Source organism: Diceros bicornis, chromosome 23, assembly GCF_020826845.1.
Source record: "Diceros bicornis minor isolate mBicDic1 chromosome 23, mDicBic1.mat.cur, whole genome shotgun sequence".
Taxonomy (NCBI): domain Eukaryota; kingdom Metazoa; phylum Chordata; class Mammalia; order Perissodactyla; family Rhinocerotidae; genus Diceros; species Diceros bicornis.
In genome coordinates, this window is record NC_080762.1 from 21,730,887 (window position 1) to 21,755,555 (window position 24,669).

General features: G+C 40.0%; 1 protein-coding gene across 1 annotated transcript; it reads left to right on the top strand.

The window, feature by feature from the left end:
• Positions 1 to 2,495: 2,495 nt before the first annotated feature.
• HS3ST5 (heparan sulfate-glucosamine 3-sulfotransferase 5) lies at positions 2,496 to 7,879 on the top strand. Its single transcript, XM_058566848.1, has 2 exons — positions 2,496 to 2,625; positions 6,166 to 7,879. Exons 1-2 carry the CDS (start codon positions 2,519 to 2,521, stop codon positions 7,094 to 7,096), a joined length of 1,038 nt encoding a protein of 345 aa, XP_058422831.1. The 5' UTR covers positions 2,496 to 2,518; the 3' UTR covers positions 7,097 to 7,879.
• Positions 7,880 to 24,669: the final 16,790 nt, after the last annotated feature.

The following is a 24,669-nucleotide window of genomic DNA, read 5'->3' on the forward strand; positions in this document are numbered from 1 at the left end:
AAGGCATCTCAGACCTAAAGAAGATCTGGATGGCAGTAGCAGCTTATTTCACAGAGAAAAACCTCCATGGTAATACCTGGACTTACCATAAAGAGAGAGTCTATAGGTGGAGTACTAAAGCCTTTGAGAGGGAAAGGTGCTCAGTGGCAGTAGAAAAGATAATGACCTCATATTCAGTCAGGTTCAGTAGCTACTCTTTACCAGATGACATATGCGTTGCAGTAGAGGGCTTGATAGCTTTGTTGTGATATTCTCCTAAACACTGGGCTACTTCCTCAGCAGCCTTCACATCCTCAGTCATTTTTTTCTTCTTTTCCTGCCTGCCAGCCTTGAGCAGAGTTCAGCCATGTGGTCGCTTCATAGCTCACTCACCCTGTATGCAAATGTCTCCCAAGTGTTATCCCTAAGCCTAGCTATTACCCTTCAGGTCCTGTAATTATGAACCTGACCCATTACTCCCCAATGGGCCTGACCCATTACTACCCAGCAATGGGAAGTGTATTAGGATTTTTTCCCCCAAATTCCACATCCACCAGGATCATCCTCCCCAGGAAGATATTAATAGGTTCTGGGAGTCTTGAAGGAGGAGACGTAGGAAAAACATTCCGGGCCAGTGAGGAAGCTGACAAAAGCGTAGAGATGAGAGTGAAAGAGTATGTGTCCAGCCACACCAGCCTTCCATCCCTTCTCCAACTAGCTGAGCATTTTCCCTCCTCAGTATTTTTGTGCCCACTGGTTTCTCTGCCTGAAACCCACTTTGCCCTGCTCCTGCCCTACTGGCTTCTCATACTCCAGGTGTCAGCCCAAGTGTCACTTCTTCAGGAAGGACTGAAGTAGGTTCCTCCTGTTATTCTTTCTCACTGTATCCTGTAATTTTCCTTTGTTATTACAATTTGTAAGTATCTGTGAATCCTATGTTTTCTGGTTTAATATCTGTCTTCTCTGCTAGACCATAGACTCCCATGTTGGTCATTATCTCTGTAGCACACAGTACAGAATCTAGCACAGAGGCATGTTCCATAAATATTTGTTGACTGTGTGTTGGATGAATGCTGCTCTTATCTCTTCCATTTGAGATGCCCTCCTACAGTTTCCTTACCAAATCCTGGACTACATTCCACAAAAAAAAGCATCCCCATGGAGCCCACATCCCTGACCATTTCATTCATTTTCCTTCCCCAATATTTATTCATACATTATCATGAATTTGGTTGTGTTCTCTGGTTGTTTCACAATTCCCTAATCACATTCTTAGTTTTCCAAGAGCTAAAACTCTTTCAGGTTGTTTTTTGGAATCCCCATAAATCTACTAGAATAGCTGGAAATGCTGTCGGTGCTCAGTAATTTCTTGATGATTGAATGAATAGTTCAATCAGTCAATCCTAGTATATCCCTTTTGCACAGAGAAAATCTTCACATAGAAAATATGGAGATACCATTGCAGCAAAGCAATTTCTAACCATGACCCATTGCTGTAGTTCCTCTTCTTGGGTTACTATTTTGAGTTTCAATAGGAAGCAAACAATCTTATCTTGAAAGAGGGCTTGGATTTATTTTAAATAAGAAAAGCTGAATTGGAAACTTGCATTTTTTTCCCCCAAATTTCATAACAGCACTAGTAAAGTCTTACACTCCTCAGCTTGCCTTATTTCAGGTGTAAGAGTACAAAGCTTCCAGGTAAGCTTCTGTCATGATGTAAGGCGAGACCCCTATCACCAAACCTGTTTAAATTTATTGAGAGCCAGGAGGGGTCACATAGCAGGGGCATCTAGTCTGAGCATATTTTCAGAATCAGTCAGTCCAATCCAACACTGGGCAGAGGAGATGAAGGGAAACATCAGTTACTTGGAGCCACTGTCTTCAAACATTTGAGGTCCTAGTAGCTACCACTGATAACCTCGGTAAGTAAGGAAATAGCTTTTGATCTTGCTCCATTCCTCCATTCACAATGAGAACAAAATAAAACAAAAAACAGGTAAGTAAAATATGTCAGTGTTATATTCCAATTGATGACTTACTGAAGTGGGGTTTCAGTTTCTACATTCATTCTGTTATGCTGAAGCAGAACCTTCAGCTTACTGGTTGCCCTGCTGGTAAACCTCAGGCCGGTCAGTTGCTCATTTTATCAGTATTCTTTGAATGACTAACAACAATAAATATATATACATGTATGTACATACATATATAATATACGTGGTACAATATATGCATGTTAATTTACTTTGACAATTGCCTAGCAGGCTCTGTCTAGTGTCTTCCCCCTAGTTTAGTATTTGATCTTATAACACAGGCCAGGAAAAGGAAGGTAAGTTTTGCTAAATACCTGTGACACCATGAACATTGTCAGGGTTGGTCAGAGGTCTGTTCCTCATGCAGCATCATTCAGTCACCTGTGTTCCGACCTCTGCTTGGCTTTGTGACAATCAACAGAGCCTACAAGAAATGACTGCTGATGAGTCCCCTTCTGTCTTATCCCCGTCTCTCAGGCTGCAGAAGTCCTGAAGGTTGATGGAGGGCCATGCTATTCAAACAGCAGGCGTGGCTGAGACAGAAGCTCCTGGTGCTGGGAAGCCTTGCCGTTGGGAGTCTCCTGTATCTAGTCGCCAGAGTTGGGAGCTTGGATAGGTAGGTGATTAAACACATGTTTATGCCCATGCGACTAAGTGTCTCTTGATTTAAACTTCCTTCAGACATAATTTTAAATCTATCCATTTGTTTTCCTCCCTCAAAATTCCCTAGAAACATGCTTTTCTGCAGTATTGATTTTGATTTATTGAGCCTTTAAAAGAAAGAGATCCAAGTTGCTCAAACCAAGATGTTCCTCAAGATCCATTTGTATTCTGTCTGCATGGACATTTGTTTTCAGAGAAGAGATAAAGCCACATACAGTAAAAATGTCATTTACTAGAGCTCAGTGTGGTCTGTGTGCATGTGGTTGTTGACCTCTAGCCACAGCAAAATAGTGATGATGTATTTATGTATCTTCATTTTGAAATTTATGAGTGAGCAATTAATGTGCTACCAGGAGAGTTAAAATTATGTATGAGCCTGTAAAGGAGCTCATCAAGTTTGGAATCCATTGCCCTGGAAAGATAGCTACAGGCTTGGGGAGTTTTAACTATGTTAATTAGCTCTGGTTTCCAAGAGCTGAACGTACCAGACAAGGAGGCTGTTGCTCAGAGTAATTGCCCAGAAAGCAATGGAAAATCTATGGAGAGGAAATTTACAGAGCTGGGCTTTGGATCTAAATGAGCAAACAGTTGAGAGGTACTAGACGTGCAGAAGTCTCAGCAATATCAGCTAGCTTCACACTGAATACCTCTGGACTCTCCCACATCCCATATGATTGGAAAGGACAAAAAAGTTAATTTCTGAAATGCAAAGCTTCCTTCTTTGCCCTTTAAAATTAATTCTTGCACTGGAAAGACTGAAGTATGTTCTCCATGAATTCAATTCCCATTTTCCGTGAAAATGCAGCCACACTTTAACATGAAAATATCTTCCTTACAGTTTTCCTTTTCTAATCTGTAGACTGTATCACTTGGATATTTAACAATTAAGATAGCAGTGGTCCTTGTTTTCCTTCAGCCAGGGTCAATTTTGACAGGTAAATGGAACCCCTGTGATGCTTTCCAATTCAAAATTCCTGAGTCAACTTCCCACTCACTAGTTGCTAACTACAGGAAATAGTATAATCCAGGGCTTTTCATTGACCTCATGTGGTTCCCTAACTTAGCGCTTAGTTATTATTGAAAAGCCTTGAGGTGGTACCATTGTCTTATGGCCATAACGGAGCTTTTACATCAAGTTCTACCCAATACCTTTCATTAGCTTCCAATCATTTGCTTTTTAGTGAGTAATTGATCTAATGATCCTTAATGCATTAGTTATTTAGTTAGTGAGTGTATATTTAAGCCAGTCTCCAATCTCTAATGGGATAGCTTTCATAATGAATTGGATTGCTTGATGGACTTTCACAAAACCTCTCACTTGAGAGTTTGAGCAGATTATGTCTGAAATGACAGGTGCTTACTTAGGCCTGTCCTTTAGTACCTGGAGACCCTGCTCTCTGGGTGGGAGGCTGAGCTCAGTCACTCCTATTGTCCCTTCCAATTCTGAGATTCTGTGTTTTTTAGTCTGGGGCCCCTGCTCAGAATCTACTCTTCAGGAAGTGGAAATAATGTGATATTTTCTCCTGTCTTGAGTTAGGGAGTTCAAAAAACAATTGTTCTGCAGGGTCTGAGTTCCCAGGGTAGAAGGTAGAAAGAGGAAGGAAGGAAAGAAGGAAAATGAGGTAGGGAAATTCCATTCCAGATCAAACAGGGCAGAGGCTGTCTGTTTCAGCCTCTCTCAGCTGGGGTTCTGCAGGAGAATTAAGTCTTACAGAAAAGGATTTGATTGACTGTTTCCTCAATTCTCCCAAGAATGGCACTAGCATCATGCTAGATGCAAGGAGAGAAGTCCATCAGTTACCGTCAACGGAAGGCTTAGGGAATTAGGGCTTAATTCTCAACCAGAACCAAAGAAGAGCTGAAAGATGAATTTGTGATACCCCAATCAACGTCACAATAAAACGTCTTTGACTATGTATATGTTGATTCTTTTATATCTTTCATTTAGAGCTCTAGCATATTAATCCTGTTAACAAATTTAGTTTCTCTAAAATATTAACTGTGGTAAACTCTGTTTTTTTTAGTATTGCATATTTCCGCGTTATCCACAAAGAGCATGAATTTTTTAAAATCATAGAAAACAAACACCAGAAAAAAGTAAAATATGTTTATATTTTTACTTAAGCATTACGATAGACAGCTGTTTAAACAGAGCACAGGCCAAGCCCTTTCCCCTCAGTTCTGCAGAATGCCTTGACATGACCTTGAGGTTATTCCCTTCTCCCTTTAGTTATGAACATTACAGAAGATGAGAAAGGTACGATAGGGTCTCTTGGGAAAAGCAAGCAACAGCCTCATTACCAAAGAGAGGGAGACACAGACTCCAAAGTATTAGGATAACTAGATGCTTCAGTTGGAGGAATTGGTTTAACGGCCATTTTGACTAATGTTATACCCTTTTACCAAGAAGGCTAAAATGCTTTCTCAGATTAACTTATGGAAATTGTAATGAACTTCAGTTCAGTTCCAGACTACACCCAAAAGGAAACTCAATCTACTAACCATACATATTGGCCATGCCAAATTAAATAGTCACTCCAGCCTAACATCACCGTGACTGTTACCACATCTTTCTCTCTGAGAAAAGCAGAGGTGGTTGTTCATTATTTAGGGCAATGTTAACGTGGAAATCTTTCTTTCTGGCTCCAAACATTGCATTCCTTCCTTCATAAGCTCAAGTCCCTGAAATAAATGGGCTTGGCAATGAGGAGCTGAGGTTTCTGGCCCTGCCAAGGTCTTGCTGATTTCTGATCCCAGGTGTGGTAGGTGATATACAGCACTTGCTGATAGCAGTTGGGTTTGTTCCTGCATTCACCAAAGTGAAAACATAATCCTGACCTTTTTCAATAGAGAGAGAAAGAAAGGCAGAAGAAATATAGTACTCTCCTAGCTGTCCCCAAATCAAGGGCAGAAGTTCTCACAGAATGAAAAGCTCACCAAGAGACAACACTGGAATTTTGCAGGTTGCTGATGCAAATAGCCAAGGGCAGAGACTGAGACCTGTTTTCAGATTCTCTCTCAAAGATTTTTAAGAGCCATGTGAGTGCTGCTGAACTGCAAGGAAATAATACCATGCGAAACCCAGAAGACATGGCCTCCTCACTGCTCTTCGGCCTCACCGCTGAAGATTATAATCTTCCTCCTTTCACGTTTTCTAAATGATGTTAACTGGTGAGCTGTTAAAAGGCTATTAGTATGGCTGATGTCACTTGTCTGTCCTGTACCGTGAATATAAGTACACGCTGTAGTCAATTAAGTGCTTGGTGAATAAAAATTTTAAGAAGCACTAATAAAAAAACTCATCAATTATGTGTGCTCCATTTAATAAAGGGTAGCTTAAAATAAAATTTCCCAAACATATGTTCATATGGATTGAAGCAGGCTGGGAACCAGTGGTTTTATTAATGCATTTATAGTCTTAGTCTGACTGAAACCAGAAAAATGAGAAGTTAGTGGCAATGAACTTCTTAAACCATCTCTCTGTTGCTTGCAGGCTACAACCCATTTGCCCCATTGAAGGCCGATTCGGAGCCCGCAGTCAGGCTGAATTCCCTCTCCGAGCCCTGCAGTTTAAGCGTGGCCTGCTGCACGAGTTCCGGAAGGGCAACACTTCCAAGGAGCAGGTTCGCCTTCATGACCTGGTCCAGCAACTCCCCAAGGCCATTATCATTGGGGTGAGGAAAGGAGGCACAAGAGCCCTGCTTGAGATGCTGAACCTTCACCCGGCAGTGGTCAAAGCCTCCCAAGAAATCCACTTTTTTGACAATGATGAGAATTATGCCAAGGGCATTGAGTGGTATAGGAAAAAGATGCCTTTTTCCTACCCTCAGCAAATCACAATTGAAAAAAGCCCAGCGTATTTTATCACAGAGGAGGTTCCAGAAAGGATTTACAAAATGAACTCATCCATCAAGTTGTTGATCATTGTCAGAGAGCCCACCACAAGAGCTATTTCTGACTATACTCAGGTGCTGGAGGGGAAGGAGAGGAAGAACAAAACTTATTACAAGTTTGAGAAGCTGGCGATAGACCCTAATACCTGCGAAGTGAACACAAAATACAAGGCAGTGAGAACCAGCATCTACACCAAACATCTGGAAAGGTGGTTGAAATACTTTCCAATTGAGCAATTTCACATTGTCGATGGAGATCGCCTCATCTCGGAACCTCTACCAGAACTTCAGCTCGTGGAGAAGTTCCTGAATCTTCCCCCAAGAATAAGTCAGTACAATTTATATTTCAATGCTACCAGAGGGTTTTACTGCTTGCGATTTAACATTATCTTTAATAAGTGCCTGGCGGGCAGCAAGGGGCGCATTCATCCAGAGGTTGACCCCTCTGTCATTACCAAATTGCGCAAATTCTTTCATCCTTTTAATCAAAAGTTTTACCAGATCACTGGAAGGACATTGAACTGGCCCTAAAATAATAAGTCATACGACACTATGTGTTGTGCCTGGAGACATACAATGTCTCCTCTAGATTAAAATATGCACTTTTCCTAGACACAACTATCCAAGTCATTTTTCCATGTATACTTGTACATATGCAGTGTGTGGCCAAATATAAGATCAGTTCTTTTTCTACTGAAAATTTACAAAAAACAATTTTCTGTCTGCGTAGTTGCATCTTTTAAGATATTTACAAAAAGAAGAGGTGGTGGTCTTATGGGAAAGTGACTTCAGCTGTTCTCAAAGAGTTAGTCTTCCTTTGAGTCAGAATTTGTGGCCCGCCATTTTCATAGATTTAAGCCAAAAGAGTAATGCGTGAAAATGTACCAATGGCTGTGAAGCTTCAGGATTCAGTTATGCATTCTTTTCTAGGGGAAAGCTGGGTCTTTAATTCAGATGCTGAATTGGTGACATGAAAACAGAAAATGCTATTTTCTTAATATTTAAAAGAAGAATGTCTTATGTCATCAAATTGACGTTGTTCCAAAGTTCCCGTGGTGATTTTGCACTATTGTTTTCTTGTATGGACCATGGTGTTGCTTGTAGCATGTCAATCACACATTGGAAAGTCAAGTCCTTTTACTTCCATGTTCTGTGTCAACAAAGAGAAATGTCATGTACATAATGTATATTGTTGTAAATACTGGTTTCACACTAAGTAATTCTATTTTGTAAACTGAATATGGCTATTTAATTTATTGTGAAAATTAAATTTATTGTGGTATTTAAAAATGGAATGGATTAAAATTACTCTACGTGCAACCTTTTTTTTTTTTTTTTACTCATTTTGTTTTACATGCCCCTTGCTGGCTCCCCAAATCGAAGCTGTTTATGTGCATACGAGAGCACTTGGAAAGATGTGCTTCTCCATGGGATTTCTGTACCCTTGTGAAACTCTATTTATGAAGTAAGGTTGAGTATATTAAGAAAAAAAACTCAGCCATCTGGAAATCGAGAGTAATAGCCACCTCAAAGAACACTAGCACTGTTCTGCTACAACTTTGTAACAATTAATTTTCTTGCTGTGCCGGGAGAGAGACAAGAAATACTTTAACATAATCAAGGCATAGAAGAATGGCAGTTTTATTTGAACTTCTAATCAGAGTCAGACTAGTAGAGAAATTAAATAAAGTAAGATTAGAAAACTTGTGTGGCCTCTGTCCTGAAAGCTGTTGATCCTTCAAAAATGAATACAAACGCTCAGAACTCCCTCTTTGAGATGAAAATACATCAGTCTGCTCAAAAATGATCAAAATGCATAGTGTTGCCATTACTAACATAAACATATGGCTCATATGTCCATCTAGAGAAATTAATGCTAAATTCGGTGCTTGCTAACATCAGATACACTGTATTATGCTTAAATATAATTCAGAAAACCGTGGAAAGAAGTATCAACCAAAAGAAAGTTGGGTTTTTCACAATCACGGTTGCTTATCCAGTGGAGGATGTTTGAGGGAGTTTTGTTCAACATCACATTGAGAGTGCTGAGAGAAATCAGCAAATTACAGTGGATTCCCTTTTGACTGTAATAAGTGTTGATTTTCTCCATGAGTTGTTTATCCTGTCCAGTGATTTGATGATGAACTTTTCTAATAAATAGCCCTTTCCCCTCTGGTGTCGTATATATTGCTTCTCAAGCTACAGTCTTGGTAATCATCGCTACTGTTTCAATTAGCAGTGATTCTGTTCTCTCAGCATGGAACAGGCATGACACCAGCGCACACTGGCTTCTCACTCCCAGTGCAGTGACTCTGGAGTGAGTCTAAATGTCAGTCACTTGTCCCTTAAGCCATGAATGAAATCAAATATGAGGAATCTGGCATCAGATTTCCCCTTGCCTCAAACTTCAGCTAACCATCAGAGTAAACTCTTTGAGTACTACATTCGAGGACATAATCACGTTACCATTAATTTCATTATAACTATTCTTAGAGCGCTATACAGCTAATGCAGTTTTATACCACTGACTGTCAAATTATGCCCCATTGGAGCATTGATGTTTCAAAAACTTGGCCTAGGTATTCCACCAGTAAAATTGAAAAATGGCAAACTTTTCTTAGACTCACTGAGGAATTTTAAAAAATAATGAATAGAAATTCCTCAGTGATAATCTCTTATAGTCCAAATTCTTCTTAAACTTTGCTACTGCTACGAACAGTGTATATCAGAGTTTATTCTAAGATTCTATTTGACTTAAGCTGACTTTTATTCTTTGTTATTTTTAGCTCAATAAGCCAGTATTTCTTCATCACGTTCAGAAAGAAGTGCTGTGATTCCCAGTTGTTACACTTCCTAAGTTTGAGAATTGTTTTAAGCCTTGGAGCCTCCTCACAGACACCTGCAGGTCTGGCCTGGGAGGATGTTTTTGGAGGCAAGTTTTATTTCACTGAAAAAAACCAGCCATAGTCACTGCTGATTGAGCAAGTTAGAGAGCAATAAAAATGCGATGACTTAATAGCATACTTCCACTGGAGGTTTTAAACCCACTTGTTTAGAAAAATGTTTCCCGTTGTCATCAAACAGCAGCGGACCTCTAGAGAATCTTCAGCTCATTACAACAGTTCCACTAGGGCGCTCTCTAATGTTATTCCTTTTACATCATGAAAACTTTGCATTTCTTCCAGAGGCTTGGTGGCACCATACGGCTTCGTGAAACAGTTCTAGCTGCAAAGAGAAAAAACTGGTTAAGCTGATGAAGTTCCTGCTAGACCAGAAAGCTGAAACTACACCATTTTGGAAGCCAAGGAATTCCAATCATAATATACAAACAGGAGCTAGAGTCCCAAGGGGTGAGAGAGGCTAGGGAACAGAGAGAAAAAGAGACATACAAACTCATAGACAGACATCCCAAATTCCAAGTCTGTCACCTACTCACCTGAAGTCACCTAATAGAAACCCTCAATTGATTAAGGTACTACCTTTCCTACTAATTGCACCGTAACATAGGAAAAATCTAAGACATTAGAATCCTTAGCTAATGTATGATAAAGTGAAGGCATGTAAACCCCTCATAATCACATCTGTTCTTAGATTTGGGACCTTTTATGTTGAGCGTCTAGCAAGAATAGTCATGAATTGCCAGTTCAGTTCCCACTAACGCCGATGGAGCCTCATGAGAGCACTGTTTGGGGGTGCTGCACCTGGTACAAGGGCCCGCTGGAGAACAAGCTCAGGGATCCATGGGGAGCATGCCCAGGGATGCTGAAGGCAAATTCCAGCCCTGCCAATAAGCTTTTGTTTTGTCCAGTGAGCAGTTTGCTAAATTGGATTGCCTTCATAAGCCTAATTTGAGAATTTACCAGGGATGGAGAATTTCAAATGATCATGAATAGTGTCTTCCTGCTGAAGTCTTTTGTACTCTTTTTGCACACTCAGCCACTATCTTCCACTTAGGAGAATAGTCTACAGTCTAAGCAAAAAAGAAAACTTTGCTGAAAACATTCCCCCTAAAAATGACTAAATACAGCAAAATCTTAGCAATTTGGGCTAACAAGGTGAAAATATAGAATATTTTAAATCAAATTCATTGCAATTATTACCAAGAAGATAAAGTGCCAAACTATACTGACAATACATTGAAAAATAAATATCTAATTGCACCTACTTTACTAAATAAAAGTCTCTTAATTGGCATGTTTTTTCTGAATTGGTGTTACTCAAGTGTTTCAAAAGAGTCTGTCCTCTTAATTAGGTTACTCAGGCCCGCTAGCATCTGTTTATCAATTTTTAGAGTAAATTTTTCTCTCATAGCTAGTGCAAGGATGAAATTTAGGCCAAAATATGATCATTTGGTAAGGTTCTAATAAATGGTGCCTTACCACACGTCTTACAAAAACAACTTCTTTCCTTCTTGTGCTTTTAAAGATTTCTTTCCAATTACATTTTATTGTACCTTTCAGGAATAAGAGTGCTATTTCATAATGATTAGAAATGGATTGGGGAGTTGAAAAGGCAGAATGGAACTGATAGCAATATGCATTCCCCATAGAAAGCACCTGATTGGTATTCCAAGAGCAAGTGTCTGTTATTTAAAGGCAGCTCAGTTGAAAAGCAATACCCTTCAGTCATATCAAGTAGGCAGCAGCATGCTTGGGACCTTATCGGGCTAATTCCATCACTTCTAAACTTGTGAACCATATCAGTCTACTAGGTTTTGGGGAGCTGCTGTTGAAAGGGTTTATTGTTTCTAAACATGCATATCATCCCCCTTTAAAAATAGTCCACCAAGAAGGTAAGCAGCTCCCAGGAGACTGCTAACATCATTTCAAAGAGCTGGCTCACCTCCAACATTTCTAAGTGCTCACAACTCTGCTTTGCATTTCCTTTTCTTTAATGACACCAGAGAACAATCTTTAAGGCCAACTGCAAAACTGCCTGTTTCTTAGGTAAGGCCACACTGAAACTCACCTAAAGGTTTGGACGTAGAATATAAAAGAACTTATAACCGCTGCATGTCAGGTCATCTAACGCTAAGTCCTGGAACCAAATTTAATTCAAACTCTTTAAAGATGAGAACTTCTGGCAACATCAGATGACAATGTCACCACACCAAGCAGAATTAATAATATGAATGGGTGAGTCAAAGTTCAGAAGACAGAGGAGGGAACAACTAACTCAGCCTGGAGGAGTCAGGGAAGGCTTCAATGAGGCAATGCTTGAACGAAGCAAAAGATCATCACATCTCAGCAGGTAGACAAGCAGGAAAAGTGCACTCCAGGATGAGGGAAACAGTAGATCAAAAGCATGAGATGTGAAAGAGACAAGGAATTCCAGTAAAGCTGGAGAGTAGATCGTATGTAAGAGAAGGTGGAAGATAGGAATGGAAACATACCAGAGCTTCTCAGGCCTTGAGCAAGTCCTACCTGGTTGGCATACCCTACCACCCAAGATGAGGTGCCCCTGTTAGGTACCCAGGCCAGGCCTGCCTCCTTGGCTCTGCACCCAAGGAGCTGTTCCTTAGAAGCTAAGGGTTTAAGAATGGAAAAGAGATGATGAAATTAATATTCCAAAAGTTTTATTTCAAACAGTTGGTGCCCATAGAATCAAAGTTTTCTTTCCCACTCTTCTTTACTCTTTGGTTCCCTCACTTCTTGTCTTCCTGGCCAGTAGCTTTGCTCAGCTGATGGGATCCTCCATATCTGTCTCATTTTTGATTGAGGCAAAGATGTCTTTTCAAGGCCAGTTCTCTGGGTATGCTGCCCATGAAGACACATATTGTCTCCCTGCCACCAAGCTTCTCGCTATAGGTCCACCCACCCAGAGACTATATCAGGAGACATAGGAATGAGAAGAATACTGAACACAACATTCGGCTGCAAGTAAGGTACAATAGCATTTTCAAAAGCGTCTGGGAGGGCCTGCCCGGTGGCATAGCAGTTAAGTTCACGCGCTCTGCTTCAGGGGCCCGGGGTTCTCTGGTTCGGATCCTCGGCATGGACCGACACACCACTTGTCAAGCCATGCTGTGGCAGCGTCCCATATAACGTAGAGGAAGATGGGCATGGACGTTAGCTCAGGGCCAATCTTCCTCACAAAAAGAAAAAAAAAGTATCCAGGAAATATATTTGTTTCATTGAAAACAAAGGAAATATAAGCTAAATTTTCTAAGTGAAATGGGCAAGTCAATTCATCTCTTTGGGCTTGAGCTTCCTATTTTAAAAAATAGGAGAATCAGGATAGAGGGTGTTTAAGATCTTTCAATATGACATTTCATTAGATGAAAGTGATTATTGGAGCATTCTTGGGGACCCTGAATGGTACAAAATTGGGGGCATGAAGGTGGAGGAGGAAGGAGGGTCAGACGCAATGTACTGTGCTGTTCTTGTGCATAGGATCTCTCCCAAAAGTTGTATGTCTATGGTTTTGTCTTTCAGGGATATTCTTTGTCACTATTCCCTTGCAACTGAACTTTCTTTCAGTTCAACCTTATTCTCAGCTTTGGCTTCCATTTTACCTGACACTTCCTGCATTAATTAAATTTTGCTGCGTAAGGAACCACCCCCAAAATGTCTTATTTAGCTCATGATTCTGTTGCTCATGTGGGCAGTTCTGGTCTGGCCCAGGTTGGCCCCACTCTGTTGGCCTCCCTCAGAAACCTGTGGTCTCTGTCAGGTTTGCTGGTGACTGGATGATCTAAGGTGAGTTCTCAAGTGTCAGTGGTGCTACTTGCGAATGCTGGCTATTCACTGAGTGACAGAGGTGCCTAGGCCATGTGTGTCTCATCACTTAGGAGACTCACTGGGCTTCTTCACATGGTAGTCAAAGGGGTGTAAAGAATGGCAAGAGAGGGCAAATCCCAACGTGCAAACACTCTCCAAGCTTCAGTTTGCATCATTTTTGTTATTTCTCATTGACTAAAGTATGTCATAAGGCCAAGCCCAGATTCTGTGAGGGAGGGGACTACATAAGAGTGTAGATATAGGAAAAGAAATTATTGTGGCCATTTTTGCAAATATCTACCACACCTCTCAACCTTGATTTCATCACGATGAAAATTATAATAATTATAGTATTAATTCACTAAACAATTTTATCTTCCCCCAATTCTTAAAAAAGCAACAATAACAAGAAGGGTAGTAGGCAGAATAATGCCCTCATCCCAAAGATATTTATGTCCTGGCCTCAGGAGCCTGTGAATATGTTACCCTGCACGGCAAAAGGGACTTTGCAGGTGTAATGAAGTGAAGGACCTTGAGATGGGGAGAGTTGCCTGGATTATCTGGATAGGCCCAATGTAAGTACCTCTTAAAGGTAGAGGAGAGAGGCAGAAGAGGACAGTCAGAGGGTTGTTGATAATGGAAGAATAGGTTGAGACTTGGGGGACCTTCAGAGAGATGCAGCATTGCTGGCTTTGAAGATAGAGGGAGGGAGCCATGAGCCAAAGAATGTAGGGAACCTTTAGAAGCTGAAAAAGGCAAGGAAATGGATTTCCCCTGGATCCTCCAGAAGGGTACATAGCCCTCCCAACACCTTAATTTTAGCCCAGTGAAATTTGTGTTGACTTTGAAACCTATAGAAATGTGAGATAATAAGTTTGTGTTGTTTAAGCAACTAAGCGACTAAGTATGTGGTAATTTGTTACAGTAGCCATAGAAAAAGAATACAGGAAATAAGGGAAAACAAAGTGCTCACCAAATGCTGGTGTGTTTAATCAGCTTCTGCTCCTTCACTGCCACGAGGTGATGGGGCAACAGCCATCAACTGCAAAGGGCATTTCCAAACAAAGCAAGCAGAAGTCCTGAAGGATAGATGCACCCCTGCAAGTTCGGAAGACAAATGCAGGCGGAGACCCTCGAGGAGACAATTTGCAGATGATAGAAACACAGAGCAAGTCTCATGTCTTCCAGGACACCTCCACTGAAGCTCAAAGGGTCAAAAACAGTTTAACGGTAAATTGCAGATAACTTTATGGCAAGGTATAGATTACACGACATTTCTTAATATATTTAATGTTATAGTTTTTATGCTGAAAAGAGAAAAGATTTCTGGTCTTCTTACAAGTCCCTAGAGTCTAGCCTTCATCCAGAAAATCTGAAGTCCCCAAAGATCAGACCCAGGAGTCTTGGTTTTTTCCCAGATTGGTCCCAGGATCTCCTCCAAATGGCCTCAAAAATTGTCCTGTGGAGAAAACAAAGACCTGAGATTCTTTCTCCTAGGTTTAATGAAATTCAGAGGCATTTATTGATCACCTAATATATTCCTAGCTTCGGAAAGACCTATCAAACAATTACTAAAGGTCACTAGGAAAGCCAGAGTTAGAGGTGTGACCAGAATACTGCCCTACAGAATTCCAGCCCAGGGCTGCTTGTCAAGAAAAGTCTCTAAGTGGTTCCATTTATTATTTATGTCTGCCTACCTCCTAAAAGGATTTGAGGTGGCAATTTTCTAATTAAAATTTGTTTCTAATCTCTTTCTAATCTTGTTTTATTGGCTGCATTTCAACCCTCTTGTACTTAATCAACCTTGAATAGTAACATTTATCAAATCTGTATAAAAATATGAATTAGCCTTAAAATGAAAATGTACACACATTTAGGACACATGTAATATGTATGGACATCTTTGTATTTATAAGCCTGTTGAAAGAAGCTAATGATAATGGTTCATTATGAGACTAATCAAAACCATTCTTTTGCTAGCAATTACCTGTCAAATTTGCACAGCTACCTTTTAAAAATTACATTACAAAGGTGTCGCAGTCCAGCCAAACAAAATGAAAATGCATAAAGAAAAATTCAGTAAATTAATATTTCAAAGTACATCAACTGATCTGGAAACAAATACTTTGATAAAACAACACAGCTTGCCTAATTAAAATGTCGCTAAATAAGAGGTTTCAATGATAGACATAGGTTTTTGCTAATTCAAGATACTGAAGGCACTCACATCCAAAGGATTACACATGCCACTGATGTGTGCATGTGCACATGGACAAGTGTGTGCGTGTGTGTGCATGTGTGTGATTCTCGGCAATTCTGTAACAGTGTCTCATCGCCATGTGATTGTCGCGTTACTTTTAGGCTTAACCATTACCACAAGTCTTCCACCTTGAATTGTATCAGGTTTCTATGAAAGCATAACTAAATTTAAGATAAATTTAGGAACAAAGTGTTTAGTTGGCATTATTATCTGCATTTATTGTGTTTGAGGCACTGTGGTAAAAATACCATGAAATTAAGAAGTACACAAACCCAAGCCTAAAATTCTGAGAGCATGGAACTGATAACTCTGGGATCCTGAAATGTCCTTGGGTCCAAACACCACTGAAAACCAAAGGTGTTTGAGGTGAGGGGTCAGAATCTTCGTGACGGAAGAGCCTCAACGCTTGGCTTTACTCCTGCAGCCACCTCGTGGGAAAGAGGCAAAAAGAGCAGACGCCCACCGAGCATTATCTGTGTTTATACCCACAGACTAACCAGCTGAATTCAGCCACACAAGCCCTTGTTTTGGATGGAGTTTGTTGAAATTGGTCAAATTATTGGTCACTATGTGATCATTCTCAAAATAGTGACTTCAGTCTTTCCAATTTCTCCTTCAAACAGTGCCTTTGAAATATTTGGAAAAAGAACTTAAAGATTCTTTTTGCGAAATTAATTCTGTTTCAATCTCTTTGGCTGGCTCGTCCCCCACATGGGTCCCAGACCCTGAAACGTGCTCCCACAGCATCCCAAGGAGCCCTCGGGAGCTTCTTAGCTCTGCTGACACACAAGCCAGCCAGCACCACAGGGCTTTTGTCAGGTACGGCTGTCTCTCAGCAGCACAGCCAACTCTGCTGGGCAGTGTGGCTTCCCCAGTTGGCATTGCCACATCCCCAGACCTATGACTGTGTATATGTATGTGTGTGTGTGTATGTGTGTGTGTGTGTGTGTGTGTGTGTGTGTACATCAGGGGGTATCCTTTCTCTCCTCATGTTATACTCCCTTTTTAAAAATTCTAAAACCATCCTATGGAAATATCCACAAAGTTGCTCTTTCCATTCCTGTGTTCAGAATCCACCCTTTCCACAGGGCCAGGCTGGAGCAGAAGACAAATTTGAGTATTAGACACCATGTTAAACTCAGAATCTCATGATAGGTGTTCAATAAACGTTTGCGGATTGAATGAATGAATCACTCTTTCGTTATGATGATGAAGGCTTTGTTACTGGATTAAGCTTGCCTGCCTGTCTCTTTCTTCCCTCACAATGGATCTCTGCCAGGAGATTCTAAGGTCCTTTATGGAAATAGACCTCTGGTGGCCAACCCACCAAACAGCCAAACATGTCCCCCACCAGTAGACGTAGTACAGGCTTTCACTGGGCTCCCAAATGCCCATTATACTTTTAATGCATTGTACGATACAAATGCTAAGAACCAAGGGCTGGCCTCAAACTCTCCTCAACAAAGATCTTCTCATCCCAAGTACCAGCAGGAAGGTTCAAGTCACTTCGTTCCTTTATGTCTCATAATATACGCTGATGTCAACTTCTCTTTATATAAGAGTCCTGGCCCCTCAGTAACATGGATCCCTAAATTTTCTCTATTAAACTGTTCAATTTTACACTTAATCATGAATTAAAATTGTAAATTTCAAAAACAATGACTAAAACAATAAACAAATTGCCACTTTCATCATAGTAAACCAGTGCTCTGAGTATTCATTGTTTAGGGTTTTATGATATTAAAGGTGAACAGCTTAGTTCACTGATGGTATAGAAGTAGAGCTCATTGTTGTTGTTGTTTTCTTTGGTGAGGAAGATTGTCCCAGAGCTAACATCTGTTGCCAGTATTCCTCTATTTTGTATATGAGATGCTACCACAGCATGGCTTGATGAGCAGTGTAGGTCCACGCCCAGGATCTGAACCTGTGACCCCTGGGCAGCTGAAGCAGAGTTGTGAACTTAACTGCTATGCCACCAGACTGGCCCCTGTTGTTGTTGTTTTTAATTACACTTGGCTTCTACCTTTTTTGCATGTTAATGCATCTTAGCCTGGGAAAGTGCAGACACAATATGGTGGACTCAAAGAGAAGGAGACAGTTCATAGGGCACAAGGACACTGGAGAATAACAGGGATTTACATATAAACAATAACTTCCCGGTTATAGAATAGGAGAAACACCCACTTTTATTTGCTTTGACACATTTAGGAAACCATTATTAGATATTAATTAAAGAATGATTAAAGCTAATTATTTGATTAAGGCTCTGTATATACAAAGGAAATAACCAGACCATGGATGATCCACTTATTTCTACTGTCTAATGTGGAGATGTCTGCAAATTGAAATTGTCATTCTATGAGTCTAGTTGATTATTATGTCTCAGTTGATTGCTTACATCATATAGACACAGGCAAATCTTTTAGGAACATACTTTGATGCATGAATGATCTTGGAAAATTCACCAAATGAAGAGGCAGCAGCTGTGAATAGATGAAAAATCTTGACCTGAATATCCACCTAAGTCAATAGAGCTACATCTATCAGGGCACGATGAATAATATGGTTAACATCTACCCACTGAGCTGCTTATTTCAGCATCTCACAGGTAATCCTGGCAGAGACACAAAAGAAATACTTACGTCAGTTTCTACTGTTCATGTTACAGATATACAGCTCAGGTTGAGAACCACTGTTCTTTATTCTAAAATGTAGGTGTTGACTTTATTGTCTTAGCAAATGCAGCATGATTAAGAGAATGATGTCTTTGCTTGACATTCTTCTGTATCATAAGCTACTTTAGGACAAGTCTTCTGTCATCTACACCTCCCTATCCCATGCAGGCTCTAGACTCACAATTTACACCATAATAAATGATAAAAAAAAAATTATGAATGAAAAAATTTAACTATTTACTTATTTAAATAATATCAAGAATCTCAGAAGTTCACTATTTGCTGAAAAATAGCTTCTGATGCACAATACCACTCAGAGACCACCAAATATGGATCACCTTAGTGTAGGGCCCATCGCTGGGGATGCAAGGAGGGCCATTTGCTCCGAGCCTAACATTGACAAAAAGGTCAAAGCCAGAACAGTGACATTACCTCTAAATGAGACTCGACTGCTGTCCCTAAAAACCTCTGACACATATCACATATTCTGACATATCTCATTTTGTAATACACCCAAAACCTCAGGAAACCGTGGTAGGCCCCTTGACCTATGAGAGGCCATACATTGCATACGTCTGGACCTAAACTCATTCACAATAGGATTGGCAGGATGTGGGGGGCGTCCTTTTAGCATATTAGCTTCGCTTGTCCTTGTCAATTTGATTGTGAAACAATAGCATGGGATCCACAGGTCTGCACAAGAATGTGCTTTTGAACACAGCAAGTGCTAACGGGAGGAAAAGTGCAGGAATGCTAACCCATATTCCCAAAGAAACGCTCTGGTTTCAATAGTCCTTTTGAAAAACGTAGCTTCTCTAGTAAGTTGGTCACACTCCAAGAGAAATTAAGCTTGAAAGATAACAGAACTTCAAAAGCCAAATTGAAAAGACCAGACCTGAGGCTGTGAAGGGCATCCAGAAGAGAGAAGGGTTTTAACTCAGCTTTCAAAGCATGTTCTCCCTCCTCTTTGAAAATTTCTGACACTTTCAGAGTTGCTGAAGATTTTCCCACCTGTGACATCTTTTATCAGAAAACCATGAAATAACAAAAATCTCTCTCCCGATAGAATAGGAGAAAAAATGTTAAAGTAAGTTGCCGCCTGTTCTGCTTATTCTTGAGCATAAGTCATCTCCAAGAGTTACTTGATACTTATCTCACTGCAAATGAGCAGGATGCACATTCCACCGTGAGTGGAACCAAGACCCCAAACACGTGGCCCCCAAAAGGAAACAGAGGCCTTGGCAGGTTGCCAGAAATGTGTCTCCATGACCCATCTGCCAGAGATGGCCAAAAAACCAGAAAGGAGAAATAGGCAATAAGAATAAAAGTGTAAATACAAGTCTCAAAAAGTACATTCCTACCTTTTCAGGCTACTTCCTTTACCAGAATTCTCTGTTGTCCTGCATTTACCTGGGTAACCTCTGCTGACCCTTCTAACACTCAACTGAGAATCATTCCAATTATGACTATGTGCCAGGCTCAGTGCTGGGCACAAGGAATGTGGCAGTGCACAATCCAAGGTTCCTACTCATAGTAGATGTGCACCAGGCTCAATACGGGCAAAATGAACATGGTGGTGCACAATGCGAGGCGCCTACCCCCAAGGAACTGCCTTCCCTGAACCCCCTGCCGAGGTAGTTGCTTCCACAGTCCCCACTCATACTCTGAGAAACATCACCACTTTGGAGTGAAATATTTTCGGTGTCTATTTCCCCCATAGACAATAAGCATATTGAGGGCATCAATTATAATTTGTTTGTGTTCATATCCCCAGCACTAAGCACAGTGACCTCAAAAAACCAAAACCACTACCACCAGTGACAACACAGACTTGTGTGGCACAGAACCAAATTGCTAAATGTCTGCTCAAAACAATGTCAATTAGGTTTCAGGGAAACATTTTATTTGCTATCTTCTAGTTAGTATTTTTGGGTCAATATTCATGAGTGATGTTGGTCTGCAGTTCTCTCTCTTCGTACCATCTTTACCTGGCTTGCATATCAGTGGTAAACTTGTGTCATAAATGGAGTTAGGAAGCTTTCCTTCCTCTTCAGTGTTCTAAAACAGGTGTCAGCACACTTTTTCTAGAATGGGTTGATAGTAAATGACAGTAAATATTTTAGGCTTTGCGGTCCATATGGTGTCTGTTGCAACTACTCAACTTTGCCCCAAAGCAGCTGTAGACAATAAGGAAACAAGTGGGAGTGACTGTGTGTGACTGTCCTATTAAACTTTATATATAAAAACAGGTGGCAGCGAGCCAGATTTGATCTGTGGTCCTTGGTTTGTTGACACTTTCTTTGGAATAATTTATAGAGCATGTGGACCATGTGGTCTCTGAAGGTTTGGTAGAAATGCCACTGTGCCTTATCTTAGAGGAAATACTTGGGTGTTTTCCCATTAATAAGATCACAAGCCCTGATTTGTAGCATTTGCCAATATCTGTGGTATAAATACTCCTATCGTGGTTTCAAGTTACCACCACGTCAGTGAATGCAGAGTTGAGAAGAAATGTGCAGTGGAACAGCATTATATAATATTTCCATCCTACAGATACAGTAGATGCGAATAGCCTCAGAATGTAGATAGTAATAAAATATAATAAAATTATTAGAAAGTGACAAGTTTTGAGTATATATTACATCTGTTCTTAATATAATTTAATTTTAAGCTTATATAATTTTTATTAATGCCTGTGTTTAGCAACCAGCTCTCAAAATTTCTGATAATTTATCAATCAGTTCTTGACAGGTAGTATGGGCCACCTGCAACACACTACTGATTGTTATTCATTATCTACCAGGTACCAGGATTGTCATTTTAGATACATTGTTTCATTAATCCTCACTGTGACTTTCTGAACTAGTTATTATTTAACTGATGAACAAAAGGATCTCAGAAAGGTTAAACAACTTGCCTGGAATCACACAGCTAAACTATGATTGTGTGACCTTCACCCTCCAAATCACTATATTCTTTTATATTACACTGTCACTCATATTGCAAAAATTTTATTTTAAACTGTTTTATTCTTTAAGAGAATATATTGTGTTCCGTTTAAGCCAGGTCCTGTGAATTCAGCGAGTTTATGAACATTGATGTGTGTTTGAGGCCATTGCCACTGAGTTGGTTTGGTTACAGAAAGAGCCATTAAGCTAGATAAGATGGCAGCGTTAGGATGAACTTGACCTATATAGTCTTCTAGAGGAGGGTGAGAGAGCACCAGCTCTTCCTGGTCAAAAGTCTTCGACCCAGAAACACTGGGCATCACCTCAAGCTCTCCTCTCATGTTCCTTTCTTTTCCCTAAATTAATTCCAACTTAAAACTAATTCCTTTTTAATCAAGCCAATGTTTTGCACAATGAACCTAGAAGTGACTATCCAATAACATTTCAACCACTGTTTTCAACTAATAAACATTTGTGATCGTTGTTGCTACAATTTTTGTGATTCAGAGTTATTATTTCACCTTACAACATAACACGATGGTGTTTTCCTTCTAATAAGCAGCACCACTGTAAAGTTATAATAGAAGCCCCCAGGAACAAAATAATTTTAAAAAATTAATAATACATTTTCCCGAAAATAGAAAGAAAAAAAGAGCTTACAGAATAAATATATTTTATAATGTAAAAATGTTAGTGCACTTACTAGGGAATATTTAAACTTCTACATAATCTGCCTAAAAAGATCAAAGGCAGGGGCCAGCCTGGTGGTGTAGTGGTTAAGTTCTCACACTCCGCTTCAGTGGCCCAGGGTTCACAGGTTTGGATCCCAGGTGCGGACCTACACATCACTTATCAAGCCATGCTGTGGCAGGCATCCCACATATAAAGTAGAGGAAAATGGACACAGATGTTAGCCCAGGGCCAATCTTCCTCAGCAAAAAGAGGAGGATTGGCAATGGATATTAGCTCAGGGCTAATCTTCCTCACCAAAAAAAAAAAAAAAAAGATCAAAGGCAATTGCTCACAATCATGAGCGACCAATCTTACCAGGAGAAAGACACCGGAATTGACTACAGTGAGCAACAATACATTTTATTTCAAATACTGGCATTCCTATGAAAAATTATTGTATCTATCACTTATTGGTTAAATTATTCTCACATGCCTTTACTGTAGAGTTATTTGAGGTCTTGGAAAGAACATCACACATTATTTTTAATTACAGCATCAATTTAAGATGTTATTTTTCCCTTCGTGTCTGCTTCAGGGACCACACAGGAAGCTCTAAAGAACTGTGTGCAGCCTACGAGCCTGATCTGATATTGAATGTGTTTCCTCTCATCTTCACTCTTCCTGCTTTTCTGTCCCCGACCTCCAATTATACTCTTTTTTGGTTCTCTCTCTGGTTCTCTAATTTCTTCCCTCCTTTTCATTTCTCTCCTGGCATTCAGTAAGGGAGTGGATGGAAGAAGGGAAACGAGAGTGGGCATGTGCCCAGAGCCTAGCCCCAGGTGTAATACCTCGTAGGAGCCCAGGAATGAGCGATGAAGGGATAGAGAGGACGTGTTGTACAAGGGCCAGGGACCCGTTACTCTGTACCCATCTCATTCACGATGTACTTTGAAATACAGGCCTTTTTGGCATTGAAGTAGAGGACATAGTGGAGGGATGGTGTGAGGATAAGACATGAAATAGAATACCAGAGCAGATTGGGACAAGAGCATCTTAACACACTTTGTCTGCTTCTCTTTTGTTTTTAGTGTTAAACAAAAGGTTCATATAAATTAGATGTGATTAGACAAAACTAGTCTATGTTGGTGTCATTGGTGCTATTGGGAAGGGCATAAGATTTACTGAACCAGGGCATAACCCAGGACAAAGAGGACTGATGATAGGTGATGAAAGGAGATCTTCCACTTTATTTAATGTACCTGTTTACTTAAAAAAGGTACATAAAGAAATATTTAGTAATTTAAAGATGAAGTTCAAAAGTGGCTACCCAAGAAACATTTCCTGTGCAATGCTGAGGGGATTGGTTGCCTTTAAGCATCTTCATAATGCTCCTTCCTGCTCAGCAATACTACTACTACTAGCAAGAATTTAAAATAATAATCACTAACACTGATTGAGTGCTTATTACGTGGCAGCACTGTTCTAAAGACTTTATATGCATTAATTCAACTATTTCTCACAACAAACCTATGCTATAGGAACGATTATTACCCTAACTATATAGTAAACTGAAGTACAAAGAGATTAATAATTTATCCAATAGCTTCCTATTAGGCTAAAGATAAATTCCAGATTCCTTAGGCTTCCAATCAAGGCCTCCAAGATCTGGCCCCAAATCCTTTTCAAAATTAGATTCCATTCCTAACTCACAGCAATAGCACTCTTTAGCACCTGCCACCTGCTTCTCGACTGTAAGCCTCACTCGCACCACTGTTCCCACCCAGGATGCCCTCTTCCTTGCCCTTTGCCTACTTGGACCCTCCGCAGCATAGAAACTCCACTCTAGCGTCAACTTTTCCATGGAGACATCTCTGACCATTCTCACCCAATGACTTTCACAAGCCACTCTTACCAATACTCCCTTGTAACTTCTCTTGACTTATTGTCTTATGTTGTCATTTAAACCTCCATATCAAAGTCTTGTTTCTCTAACTAGAATGCTAACTTGATATAAATCACGTCTCCACAATTCCTAGCACAGTTCTGAGTACATAGTTATACTCGATGCCTTTTTTGTTAAATTAATGTATTCTATAGCTTATGCAGAGGTTATTCTTTTCATCAGAAATGCACTCTGTTCTTGGACCTACACCTCACACATCTTTGGCATGAAAAATGTTGCCTGAAGATTGCATCCATTCTGGTAAAAATATTTGACAAGGTTTATCTATTAATCAGGATATTTGCTACCCCAAACTCATATTTTTTTTACTTTATTTTCATATGCTATAAAAAATAGAATACTAGGAATAAACTCCCACTTTAAGCAAACTGGTTAAAATAACATTGGAAAAACTCACAGCTTAGGTAAGAAACAAGAAATTAAATGATTTTTCTGTCAATAACGTGCAAGACCCAAGGCAAGGCAGGTGTTAAAAAAGGAGAGTACCACTCTACTCTGGATTTATTTTTAATAACTTCAAAGATCTTTGGAGAAGGAAAAGTTCCAAAAGTTAACATGAGGAAAAAAGGATTTTTAAGTGGCAGGTGAATTTGGAAGTTTGGAAGGCTTTTCAGGACAGTAATTCACAGCTTTTTGAATGTATTTAAATGAGGTGGAAACCGACAAAACTGAATTGTTTTGGAAAACTTGCCCGAAGCAGACAAAGAGCAGATGGGAGGATGATGACAGGGAACACATTGCATGCTACTTAACTCCAGTCTGGAGATGGACCATTAGGCTAAAGATGAGAAAGAAAAAGAAAAAAATGTTTAACTCAAAACAAAAGAAATAAACAAGCTAGCTACTTTCAATGTACTCTGCCTGATT

Excerpts from the sequence above, each read along its gene's own strand:
- HS3ST5 (XM_058566848.1), top strand. The coding sequence starts at position 2,519 with ATGCTATTCAAACAGCAGGCGTGGCTGAGACAGAAGCTCCTGGTGCTG. Across the intron at positions 2,626-6,165 it reads AGAGTTGGGAGCTTGGATAG|GCTACAACCCATTTGCCCCA; the intron begins GTAGGTGATTAA and ends TGTTGCTTGCAG.